Genomic DNA, 13,945 nt, shown 5'->3' with positions numbered 1-13,945 from the left:
TTTCGTCCTCATGCGAGAGGTCGTGCTGAAGAAATGGCAGGCAGCAGTGAAAATCAATGTCAATGCAAGTGCCCCACAGTAAGAGTTATCCACACTAATGTTTGCCATATGGCATACACTCTGGATTTTGTTTCTTGTCCTAAGTCTACAACTCCATGTTGCCTTTTCAGAATCAATGTTAGAGAACTTAAGGTGGGTAACGGGTGTTAATTTAGTAGCCATTCTTTTTAACGTCTTCTGCAACATGAATGAGAAGAGCAATATTCAGGCCACACTGCAATGTGGACGACATACTGCACACCTCAGTTGTGCTGCCAGTCGCAACTACTCCAGCACACAGTGCAAGGACACATCTGCTAGAGGCTTCAAACATATGCAAACTACTTGACTGGGGTTTCCACACTGTATGCCTGCGGTGAACACTACTTAACAACAAATACTGGAGGAAAGTCAACAATCAGGTCACCACAGCACCAACAAACTGGTTTATATTACAATTACTGAATGCCAGCTGACAGGACAGAATAAATCCCAACACTATGAACAGTATCCAACAGATCAGAAAAGAAGAAAATTGGTAGACCATTAACACATCATACAAGTGAAATAAAAGGGCTAAGACTGCACTTACTGGAATTTTATTGGGATGTTGTTCTCGGATCTGTTGAACTTCTTTACAACGTTCACCTGCAAATAAAAATGAGAACCATCTTTAAAATTCTGTTACAAATCTCAGTTTATATATAATAGAAGAGTGTTGCTTCTTTCTAACAGTGAAAGAATCAAATATGATTATCAGAGATGGATTTGCCCATAAATTAAAAACATTCCTTTTGAACAACACTTTATTTAAAACATTCCTTTTGAACAACACTATTTAAAACATTCCTTTTGAACAACACGTTATTTTTTTCACAAAAGAGGAGGCTTGGCAATGAGATACCAGGACATACAGGAAATATTAAATGACCTTGCCTTTGTATTTCTTTACTCCAGCGTTCTTTGCACAGTAGCACATTTTTAAAACCATTAGCGTCATTCATTCATTCATTTTCACAGAAAAATTAACAGGGAAATATTAAGGGGTACACATAAACATGTGACATATGCAAAGTGCTAATTAACGCAAGTCTATTTTTTTTTTAAATCTAGTTTGATGGAATGTATCCTGAAATGCACGTTTTTGCACCAAAACCAAGTAGTTGAGGTACACTACCTAGCCACATTCTGTGAAACTAGGGAAAATTAATAAATAAATATGTCTTGCATTAGTAAGTGGTTTACATAAGGGATACACATTTTTAATACCCCACACTATTTACATTATAGGATCATAGCATCATAGGAAGTTACTAGGCTATTGGCGCTGAGGCCCTTATAAGTCTAGCCAAGAGTTTATCCCATGTTTAAACAAGTCAACACCCAAAGACCCTGTCCAGCAGGGACACAGGTGGCATCCCAGGGATGTATTTTCCGTTTCCCATCTAGTTATCTGGGTTGCACTTAAAAAGAGATAAAGAGGTACTTTGCTTGACGTGGAGAGGGAGTCTATTCCACAAGATGGGGGAGTCTCTGGGACACAAATCTGTCCCACCAACAAGTCCTAGTGATGTCAAAGACCAGGTTGAGGTTGTGCATGCAGGTTACTTGAGTGGAGCTTGACTTGCGGATATGTAGTAGTCCTATCAAGGTGGGGTCTGAGATTGCTCTGTATGCCAGACAGAGGTCACCTCTGAGGAGTCTGTATGAAACTGAGTAGAGGAACAGGGTTTTTATCCCATCTGTGTAGGGTAGATGTTTGAGGCCCTGGATTCTCCGGGTGAGGAACCTCTGTGGTTTCTCCAGCTGCTGCATGTGCTTTGTGAGGTACATCCCAAAGGGGGCATTGTACTCAATAACTGGCCTTATAAGGGAAGAATACAGGGATGTTATGACCTCCTTGCCCCTGGATGAGATACCCTTACTTATGAGGTGGGCTATTTAGAAAGCTTGACGTACAATGGAAGCAACAAGGTGGTCAAAAGTCAGGTTGCTATCAACCTAGGTTCCCAAATCCCTCACAACTGATTGCGTGCTTAGGACGTTGTTATTAATGCGATAATATGTGGGGACGTCACTCTCCCAAAAGGGAGGTTGAATAGCATCAATTCACAAATTACCATATCAGCCAATACTGTTGACACACCCCTGCAGTCATATGGCCCACTGAGTGGTCATTAATTCTATGCCACTGTTGCTCCCTACCTCGTACACAGGCCTGTAGGTCCACTTCATTAATAGAGACAGCTGGGCACTTTTTCCTGCTAACCTTACCCCAGCCGTAATCCCACCCTTGTTGGTGACATGGGTACCTGCATCACCAGGACATCCTGTACCCTTCTAACCCAAAATGAGCCCTCTTTTATTTCCGCTGATAAGGGTTAACTTCACTAGCTTTAGAAGCCCAAACCCATATCCATCTAGGTTCTGGCTCTTGTTCTTAAAATCCCCTGCTTGAATGAAGCACATCAGTCAGACAGGAATCCACCACACTCTAACCCCCACCCTCCCAGGATGAACAAGCAGTGAGAAGTCCAGCTCTTCCAGCACCTGATCAACTCCTTGTACTTGGGTCAGCCGGGTCACAGCCAAGACTTCATCCCTCTGCACCACACAGCTGGCTATAAGCAGATGAGATGTGACTAGCAGTAGCAGAACGATTTTAGTCTTATGGCTGTGACCATACGCAAACCATAGTTACATATGTAAGTCAAAACTGAGTCTCCGTGTCTTAAATGGTAGAATTTATGTATCAGCAGCGAAGTACTAAGTTGAATTTGCTGCCCAATGCAAACAAAAAAAGCACAAATTCATACTTAGACATTCTGGTTTAGATGATGCAAAGTACCACAATACATACCAACAATGTGACACTTCACTTTAAGCAAAAACATTCCTGGCCAGTTTTCATAACTAATTTTGCTTTTGTTAAGCTATAATAAAATCTGTATGGTAAAACTGATCCTTATATATTTGTTTTCCTAATTAACAGATGGACCCAGTGAATGAATTCTTAAATGACCACCTAATTATCCTGAAACAAGTATAACAGCCATCAGTGTGTGGTTGGCCAATCATTGTGGAAAGTTATGACTTTGAATGAAAATCGGTATATGCCTTCACAGCTTTATACATATGGTAATGTGGGACCTGGACTTAAACTGAAATGGAACTGAAGCCCATCAATTTGTATTATAACCCCAAAGAAAGATAGTGGACAGCTATTACACAACACCAGGGCTTTTACTTTTGAGCCACTTCTGTGATTTTGTTAACCATCTGCACCATAAGGTTTGCACCAGTAAACCTAAAAGTATTGTTTGTGATCTGGTAGAAAGACAATCAACAGTATGGGGTTCCAAATGAAATTATTGTCATGGTATTTGTGTGCAAGCTAAGGAAACTACGAGGGTTTTTACAAGGCATGACACATATGAATTTAGGTGACATTTTTTCTTAGTGGGATGTATAGTTTGCTGAAATGGAATACTCTTGAGAACAAATTAGATTTTTGCCGGACAGTTTAGAACTTCATATGTAAGTACTACACTAGCTGCCATCATGGGCCATTTTGAGCCTAACTAAATTCCCAGGTGCTTGAAATAACCTATCCCATCTGGTTATGGACTGGCCTTACCCATCCCATAATCGATAATTATATATTACCCCAATGAGAATGACTGGGATCATACCATACATAATTTGAGGGGACCCATTCATGGGATAAAGCATTTAGGAGCTGTCTCTGTCCGTTAGTAGTACAGGGGGCAGTCCTGGGGTAAATTTTCTGTTTCCTATCCATAAATCTAAGTTGCACTTGAATATGGACAGGGATGAACTTTGTTTTATGAGACTGGGAAGTCTGTTCTAGAAGTATCACAGTAGTACGTTATTCAGTTATAATACATTTTTGCTGTCCAATATGTTGCCTTCTTGTGTACCTGACACACATGAAATAACAGACACTCTCAGAATATGAGAAGTTATTTTAAATTATGATGTGCAGCCCTCTAAGGGTCATAAAAGCAACAGTCAAATTTAGAAGCATCTGTTTTCAACAGATACAAGAAATATCTTACTAATTACATACCTGTAAATCTGCATGCATACTTTTTGAGCAGGGAATATAATGTAGCTTACTGGAATGTATAAAAAATGATTGTCACCTTTGCTCCAAGCTGCCAAAATTCAATTAACACTCCTTGTAGCTGTTCAGGGGTTTGTCAGAAAGAACTGAAGGCTGTTCACAAAGGAATACTTATTAATGAAAAAAAAATAATTTCAGGCATTATAATGTACTTCCCTGATCACACTGAATTTTGAGCAAGTAAACTGCATAACAGAAAAAAAATAATTAAATTAAGATTCACAGTTACCATAGACTGGCAGATTATATGAATATGAGACAGAGAGAGACAGAGGACAAATGCCATAGGGAACAGATATGGTGATTTGTGCAGGTCAGAGAGCATCGTCTTACATTCATCTGCTTTGGTTACAAATCATCATGTTCATCTAACATCTAAGGGCTCATTTCACAGTTTTAAAATATGTGAATGTGGCCTAAAAGATTATGAGCAAAGTAACCAGCCCTGTAAACCTTTTCAGTCTATATTAACAGATGCATTTGTTTAGCTGCATAGAGCAGACAGTATCGCTTTAATAGCTAATGTTTAGTCTCATTGGGTCCTTTACCTTCTACATTAGCACAGCGATCCTTGTCCTTCCCCCTGTACACCTATTCACGTTACCACTTGTAAGAATCTGCACAACTTGCCAGGTACTTAAGGGGACTATATTATATCTTCGAGAAGTCAGTTCAGTGAATGGCATTTTACACTGAAATGCTGTTCAGTGAACGGTTCATAGTGAGATCGTGGTACAGTGAAGATCGGAAAATTTGCCCTTTCCTCACTGTAGTGCGATCTCGGAGTTGATATATACAATTAGCGGGGGGTGGGGGGCACACATAAGAGCGAGTCCGCTGAATGACATTTCGATATAAAATGCCGTTCGCTGAACTGACTCTTCGAGGATATAATACAGACCCAACTTAAAGTATGGGGCAATATAATCCCTCTGCCCTCAGCTTCATATAGGAATGACTAACCCAGTTTCTTTACCTGCTATCTTTCTGTCAATGCTACAAATGCTTATGTCTTTCTTTCTCTTGCATCTGGTAATTTTTTTGTGCAGTTTACTCGGGTCAAGTACACAAAAGCCCTGCTACATTGAGAGATTTTTAAGTGTAGCTCTCTCTTTGGTATTAACAGGTGCTAGAGGACTTGCCAATTGCACGACCAGACATAATTATGCTGAATACTCCACCTCCAAGACTATTTGCTTGGTGACAAGATACAGAAAAGACAGTTTGCTACTGAGCATCAAAAGCCATTAATTATGGATAGCCTAAGAATACACTAGGAAGCAATCCAATAAATATTAATGAGGCAAATAAGTTAATTTGCGTTCTGCATGGACGTACCAAAGATAGCCAGGGTGACTTATTTAAAATGCAGCTCTACAGATAGAAAGAGGAATGATGAGGGAGGAAGATGTACCTCACCATTATGGGACCTTTATCTCATGACTACAGCAGAATTAGGATTATTTCAAAAATTACATGAAACCTGTAAGCGCTTCATCCAACAGGTGCTCAGACATCTCAAGTGGAAAAGGCACTAAGTTTAATCCAGTAATCGGATGCTACTGGGATGAAGCTGACCAGTGTAAAACACCAGAGTGACTGGTGTGGACTGCCAGCAAAAAGATAAAAGGAAGTTGTGACTGTACTGTTGAGGATATGTTAACAAGTAAATTTACAAAGAAGCAAAACAATACAATCTTTAATACAGAGCAGCTCTTGGTTTGAAACCAAGTTCAGCCGATACTCATCCCAGAAGCCTGGAAGGATGTAGGTCACACTGAGACTATAGGTGACCTGCACATATCAAACATTTTGAAAATGCCAACATGCCACTGGTCACACAAAGAAGAAAGTAAAATGTTTCATCCCTAAGATTGTGTAATTGTTAGATGACAACTACACCCTTTGCTGTCAGTTAACCTTATCTTGGAATCATTTCTATTACATACTTTTCGTGAGCTTAGCCACGCTGATATGTATAAGGTAGATCTATGTAGTAGTTTAGTAACATACATTTTCTACATATCTATGTAATTTTTATCTCAAGTTTGTAACTTACCATTGTGTCTGGAGTTTTCTCGCCAGGCCTCCACTCAAAAAAGACATGTGTCCAGTTGGACTTTCCCGGTAAACAAATGTAAAATAAAATAAATAAATTCCCCACCTATAATATCAGCTGTGATGTCCTGGATATAATCACACTAGCTGTGTTCAAAACATGAAAAGCTGATACTTTTTAATTAACTTTCATATGTAATCAAAGTACAGACACTGAAGTTAGTATGACTGCAGAGGTGGACAGGTAAAGATGCTTCTTACCCCCAAGGCTGCTCAATCTTGGGCTAGTATATTTAGAGATACACAAGTACAGGAGACGCAGGGGATAGGACCCTTGCAAAAATTTAAAATAATTTTAGTTGCTGTTGCCTTTATGTTAAAGTCAGCATTATATATTGTCAATGTAATTTGTTTCATTTACATGCATAATGATCTAAAAGTGTTAATTAGTTAGAGATCCTGTCACTTATATATAGCTCAGTACCCAGAACCCCTTCAGCAGAATTCTGGGTACATTATCACTGACATATTTATTGGGTACCCTTCATGCCTTCTCACTAAAAAAATAACTGCTCATCAAGTGACCAAGCATCTCAAAACCCTGCACACACAGGTGGGAATAAAAAGGAAAGAAAAAGAAACAAACCCATCCACCTCAGACAAATATGCTAAAAGCTAGCACAAACAAAAGCAAAGCAAGTGTTTCTGCAGCGGGAGCCCCCCCCAGACACACACCATGTGCCCTCATATCCCTACTAATTACATATAATAACTAAGCCTGCTGAGCACAGGTTAAGTGAAAGCCTCGAAGGAACGTATCTCTGATTCCTCTCCCTCCCTGTTAGCTGCATGCCCCCCCCCCCCCAACAGACATGCAAACACCATGCACCCTCATATCCCTGCAGAGCACAGGTTAAGGGAAACCCTCGAAGGAATGTACCTCTGATTCCTCTCCCTCCCTGCTAGCTGCATGCCCCCCCCACACACACACAAAAACACCCTGCACCCTCATATTCCTACTACTTACATATACTAATTGTAAGCCTGCATAGCACAGGTTAAGGAAACCGTAGAAGGAATGTACCTCTGATTCCTCTCCTTCCCTGCTAGCTGCATGATCACATGACAACGCATCTTCAATAACTGCAATGAAATCAGAAAATAATCCTTCAATGGATGAACTGGGTCTCAATGAAATCAGAAAATAATCCTTCACTGAATGAACTGGGTCTCAATCCAAAAGATTTCAACGTATGGTCTTATCATAAAGTGAACTGTAACCTTTTAGTAACTTTCAATTTGTTCATTTCAATTTTTTCCTGCCACAGACCAAGAAGGTGTCATTATTTTTTTCTTATTCACACCTTGCATTGTTTCAGAAAGGTAATAATCTCAGCCTGCACAACACAGGAAAGATGATACAGTTTTCACCAATAATCACCTCCCACAATTTAACATCCTGACGCTCTCTTCCTGATGTCATTAAAGTGCTACAAAATCTAACAGCTACACTGACATTCTTTTGCGAGCAGTAAATTGATGGAAAAGTACTTATATTAAAAGGCCAGTTCCTTGGCGTACTAGTCTAATTACAACAATGATAATGATGATGGGAATAACAGTAATAATAATACCCTGTTGTTAACCAGGTAGGACTCCTTTTCAGGTGACACCTGGGAGCAGTGTCTGATTAAATGACTTGCTCAAGGTCATACAGCAGGCAAAGCAGACTCGAGGGAATAAAAACCCTGTATCACAGGAATTATGACCCACAGCCTTAACCATCTGTGCATAAAGCTCAGACTTTGAATTAAGTAATAAAAGAGTCAGCGGGGGAAGGTGGAACTGAGAGTCCAGTGTTACCAGTTCACCCATTATGGGGAGGAAGGAAGTGACACGGTCCACCAACTATTGAAAGCACTTGAAGGGCAGAAGAATATAGGGTTACTGTCTCCTTCTCTTGTCACACAATTAAGTGTAATACAAAGCCGTCTCACAGCCAGTGGAGGACGGGTGGGTGTTAAAAGCATATTGCTTCAACAAATGTATAAAACACAACATTGGAAGATGGATTAGGGACCAAAACCTCCAGAACCCTGCAGAATAACATTTATTTATTTATCTATCTATCTGTCTGTCTTTGTTTATTGGGAAAGTCTGACCAGATAATACCCATTTTCAGCACAGGCCCGGGGAGAAAAGCTCCATTTGCTTACATTGCATTATACTAAGTTCCATTTAAACACAGAGTAGTTACATTTCTATTTACATTTATACACAAACAGTACTTAACATTTATACATTCTAAGATTTTACAGAGGTGGAAGTTACTAAAGAAAAAGCACAAGTGCAACTTAGTGGATTGTACAGGCGGCAGCTATGTATAAAAATTGTTTCATTTTAATAAGAAGTTGAAAATATTACATTTAAGGAAAGTACCTGGGGAATACTGTACTGAAAAAAAAAGGTTTAACCTTGTGATGAGCATGGACAGGACCAGGATTGGTTAAAATGCTGTTTAAGCAGTGGTTTAAAACTACTGAGTTTGTCAGAGAGTTTTATTTGCATGGGGAAACTATTCCAGAGTTTAGCAACGCACTGGGGGTACAGTGAGTCTCCTGCAACATTATCTGACTTACTTTTAAGTAATATGAAATTGTTACTAGAATGGAGACCCCTTGCTGGACATTAGAGTAGGAATAGTTTTGTACTGTAGGGCATTTTTCTGGATGATGAATGAGTTTGTGTGCTGTAGTCAGTTGTGAATATGTTAGACAGTTGTGCAGTTCAAGCCTGTTTAATTGCTTTAAGCTAAAACAGTGGTTGCTCCTATAATGGAAACTCGTGGCAATTTTAGCTATTTTATTGTAGCAGGAGGCAAGCTTCTTTCTTTGAGTATCGTTTATGTTTGTTAGGATAGGAGCACCAAATAAAAGAGTCGGCAGTAAGACGGTCGTGGCTAGGGTTTTTCTTGCAGTATCTTTAAGGAATCCATTGATCCTATAAAGGGAGACTAGTTTATGGTGTGTAGATTTAATGGTGTGTAGTATAATCTGGTCATATTTAAGATGTTCATCTATTACAATGCCTAGAAGTTTACTGTAAGTTACAGTTTCAATGACAGCATTATTTGCTGACTTTATGGTAAAAGATTGTTTTTGATTCTGGCAACTATTTGAGGTAAAAAGCATTAACTTCGTTTTCTTGGGGTGGCATAAGAGGTTTGATTCTTTGAGCTAGGTTTCTACAGAGGAGCAAGATTTTTGGGTAATGTCTTGGAACTTATTTATTGTTGAGTCCGCACATGTTAATGTGGAGTCATCTGCATACTGAACTAAACTGGCATAGTGAGTGGAGGTGTGGGGGTCATTAACAAATATATTAAATAGTAGAGGGCTCAAGATAGAGCCCTGAGGGACACCTGTAGTAACTGGTTGAAAGGATAGGTAGGTTTGTTGCCATTTAACAGCTTGTTGCCTTCCAGACAGGTAGGTAACTAAGGAACCACAACAAGGAATATTGTGAAAGTCCTACTGAGGAGAGTTGACAAGCAGTTGCTGGTGTGAGACAGTATCAAATGCCTTTGACAAGTCTAAGAACATGATGGACACATGCAGACGGTTGTTTCTGTGTTGGTTTATTATACTGGTAAAATATAGAGCAGTAGTGATGTTGTGCTGGGGCCTAAAACCATGTGTTTCTGACAGCAGGTTATTTGAGGTTAAGTATTGCATCAGCTGTATATGGATGGAGTTCTCTAATATTTTGGAGAGAAGGGTTGAGAATCCCTATCAGTCTAGTTATTAAACTCTGTAGATGTGCTGCCTTTGTGTAGTGGTATGATATAGGATTTTTTCCACAGTGATGAGACGTATCTTTCTGCTATAGACCTATTAGTACGGACACATGGAAGGCTATGACCTCTGCAGCCATTTTTTAGGTAGTCTGATGACAGTTGGTCTACAGCTACAGGAGTAATTTTTACTTTAAGGAGCAACATCCTTACAAGAGAGGTAGGTACTGGACTAAAACCTAAGAGCTGTGGATGGTTTTGATTGGGCAGGGGTAGAGTGAGGGGGCAGATGTGGTAGTGTCTAAGACAGACAATACTGATTGTGTAGGGATAGAATCTGTCATATCATCTGTTTTTGGAGAGGAACCAATGGTCTTGCCAGGGTGTAGTACTTTCTTTAGTGGTGATCAAAAATGTTTGGAGTTGTTTATATGTTTGTTTTATAGGTTGGTATAGTATGTTTGCTCATCCTGTTTGACAAGGAGTTTTGCAATGTTTCTAAGATGTCCAAATTGCTGGAGGGCATTTTGAGTTTTATTTTTATACCAGTGTTCCAGCTTTATCTCTTTTTATCATAATATTTTTTTGTTTTCTTTGTCAGCCATGGTGCTATATTATTTAAGGTTTGTAAGAATACATTATTAAAATATTCTACAGAAACATCTAGTGGCATTGTTCTAAGTAAATTCCAGTAATATTTTTAAGTGTTTCATTGAAAATATCTTTGCTGAATTTGGCTGTATTTCATATTTGATTATAGATAATATGTTTATCTAGATTACGGTGAGTTCTAATAGCATACATTGGTATGTGGTCTTATTTTTTGGAATTTATGAGTTGTCAGTCTATATTTAAATCTCCAAGTATTATAGTTTCATGGTTAATTTGTTGGGATATCCAACACAGGATGCTTTCAGCAGTATCAACGTTATTCCTGGTGTTATATAAATTGCTGTTAAACATATAATTTTCCTACTGTTGATTTTTCGGAGTCGTATTAGTCGTTCAGCATTGTTAGCTATAACTACATCAGGAGTGTACGTGGCAAGATAAGTATGCATGTAATGGATTGTATTGCACATACTTCTTAGATTCATATTTAGTGAAGTGAGTTTGAGTTCTGTTTTTTGCTGAGATGTATTAGGTGACTGGTTTACTTTTGGGGTTGGAAGTGATGATTTTATAAACAGTGGGACCAAGGTTGGGTAAATATCTCCCCTAATTTTTTAAAATTGATATTTTACAGAGGGAAGAGTGTAGCCAGTTATATTTTGGTCTTGGTTTGATGTTTGGTAGTAAATTTGGATTCTTAGATTTAAGATATGAAAAGTAAATCAGATATGGTTTGTTTGCAGAGATAGGGTATGATGGAGAAAGACAGGCTGGGTAGATGTTGATATTCTCCGTGAGGGCTGGTTGAAGTCTGAAGTATTTGCAAGACATGAATTTGATAATTGGTGATAAAGGGTAGTAGAGTGAGGAGGAATAGTAAAATAACCCGATTTAGGGGTATCTTATTTAACTTGGGTTTTATCTTTGTTGTAAATTAGAATAAAAAATGTTAGGAGGGTAGTGGGCTGGTTGTAGAGATGTAATTTGACAGTTATAGGAACCACGGATTAAGACAATTTGTGAGAGAGTCTTGGGTGGTAAACTAAAGTGAGTGTTACTTTTGGGAGTAACTGTATTGATTGTTTTCCTACTGCAGGGAACTGATGGAATTGGTTAGAGGAATATGTGGATGGTGCTATGGAATTACACATGTAGAGTATGAGGGGGTGGGTGAGATTTGGGGTTACGGTAGGGGAGCGGAGTGAGCCCAAGCATTAGCAAGGGTGAACAAAGCAGGGTGAAAACTTGTCAAGAGACAGAGAAAAGAATCAGTGACTTATTGTAAACAGCCACAAATCTGCTGAGAGATAAGTAAAAGAAACAATGCAGTTTAAAAGGCCTCTGGGCTACATCTGCAGTTCTCAAATTTTCCTTCCATTTGCCAAGAGCCCTTGAACAAAGGAGAGAATGTAACACATGGGCCAGAGGAGAAATGCACTAGATGGTAGACAGGGAGCTGACGAAAAAAAACTTTAAAAAATGTTATTGGCAATGCAGGGATCAGTCAGTACTACAGCACCTGTGTAACTGTATTAAACTGAGGACAGTACATAATACTAGAAATAGTTTGAATCTGCTTCACTAGTCTGTGAACTGGCAACTGTCAGTCAGAGATAACATGAACAGAACTGCTGCTTCTGACATCTAATTACGACAATTGGGGGGATGGTAAGCAAACCAATTAGAACTATAAATTTGAATATCTAGCAAAAACCTGCAATCATGCTGCTTCATCTAGATTAGAACAATGTTTTAATGCACCATAAACATTTTTACCAACTTACAGTTAGTAAATATTAGGGTAACTTAGTGAAAAAAACACTGACAATGTTTCAGGGGACAGTATAAGATACCAGTTGCTCACAACACTGTCACAGTAATTAAATGCAGAAAAAATTGCATGTAGTCTATGACACATTGTGGGTACACAAAGGACACTGTGGAATCCAGGGTGAAAAAAAAAACAAAACTAATCATACCAAATTGTATGTCATTTCCCATCACATACATTTTAGAGTACAACACATTAAAATGATGCTTAACATTTAAAGTGGCACTGGTGTATTAGCATTGTACAGGGTTTACAAATTAACCCTTGCTAGAGATAGTAAGGCTACAGTTGCTATCAGTGGGATAAAAGAAAAACAGTGCTGCTGACATAAATCTAGCTTTGTAAAAGGAAGCATTAGTTCAAAGTTTAATAACTTTACATTAAACCATTTCATGACAACAGGTAGAAATATATTTCTCTCTTTTACTTAAAACAACTTAATTTAGAGACAATGGGTGGGGATCACTAACACTGTTAACTATGAAGCAGGACTTTTATGCCATAGAAGGGGGTCCTAAAGCCCCTCATGATACAGAATTCATCTAATGCAGTGGAGTGAGAGCCACAGCATTAGCTTGCTCCACTGACCATCACCATTACCTGAGGCATGTAATCCCTCTGCAAGTGAACCCACTCCTGATTGTACAGCAGAAGTCACAAAACAGCACCCCTGGAGTACTTGCTGATGCTAAAAGGGTAACCTATTGGGCAACAGCACCACACTGCACAATGTTACTGCACTTATCAATGCAGCAGTCACCTCTCCTGTACATAAAAGTGCAGAGAAAACACACACACACACACACACACACACACACACACACACACACACACACACACAGAAAAACACCTCCACTGCATAGCTGGGCAGCGCAGTAGTGCAGTGAGTAGAACTGTCTCCTAACAGCAACAGATTCTCAGTTCAATTCTTGGCTGGGATGTTTTCTGTGTGGAATTTCCATGTCCTCTCTGTGTTTGTATGGGATTTCTCCAGGTACTGCAGTTTCCACCTATTTCTCAAAGACACATGGTAAACAGATTGACTAATGTAAACTCTTCCTGGGTGTGTGTGTGTGTGTGTGTGTGTGTGCGTGTGTGTGTGTGTGTGTGTGTGTGTGTGTGTGTGTGTGTGTGTGTGATATGGAAGAAAGGCCTGGCGATCTATTTTCATTCCTTACTTGCTTAGTTAATTCCATGGATGGTGACGGTTGTTCACAGGGTCGCTATACACGTTGGCTGCTGCTCTTATGCATAGATGGATGGATTACATGAAAGGAAAACCCCTAGCAGCAATGAACTCACTCACTGCAGTGCAGCTTGTTACGTCACACAAATCTAAGTGAACCTGATGAGCTCCAGTCAGCAGCAGCATGCTCTGCACTAGTCGTCTTTACTACCATCTATCCATCCATAACCCCTTTTTACCATTTTTCCACATGGGGTTGGGAAGTCACATTAATGTTTA

The 13,945-nt window shown here is 39.2% G+C and overlaps 1 protein-coding gene across 2 annotated transcripts in view; it reads right to left on the bottom strand.

Annotated features, from left to right (window-relative positions):
* Nucleotides 1–13,945, bottom strand: part of MAP1LC3A (microtubule associated protein 1 light chain 3 alpha) — a 412,466-nt gene that overhangs the window by 164,556 nt on the left and 233,965 nt on the right. For both annotated transcript variants that reach the window (XM_044090279.1, XM_044090280.1), the window contains exon 2: nt 632–687. In XM_044090279.1, coding sequence (XP_043946214.1) covers nt 632–687 — 56 coding nt within the window. The remainder of the gene's footprint in view (nt 1–631; nt 688–13,945) is intronic.

The sequence above is a fragment of the Protopterus annectens genome, chromosome 12.part0, assembly GCF_019279795.1.
Source record: "Protopterus annectens isolate FY-2018-M chromosome 12.part0, PAN1.0, whole genome shotgun sequence".
Taxonomy (NCBI): Eukaryota; Metazoa; Chordata; order Ceratodontiformes; family Protopteridae; genus Protopterus; species Protopterus annectens.
The sequence above is the reverse complement of the archived record's forward strand: the minus strand, read 5'-3'. Positions and strand labels throughout refer to the sequence as shown.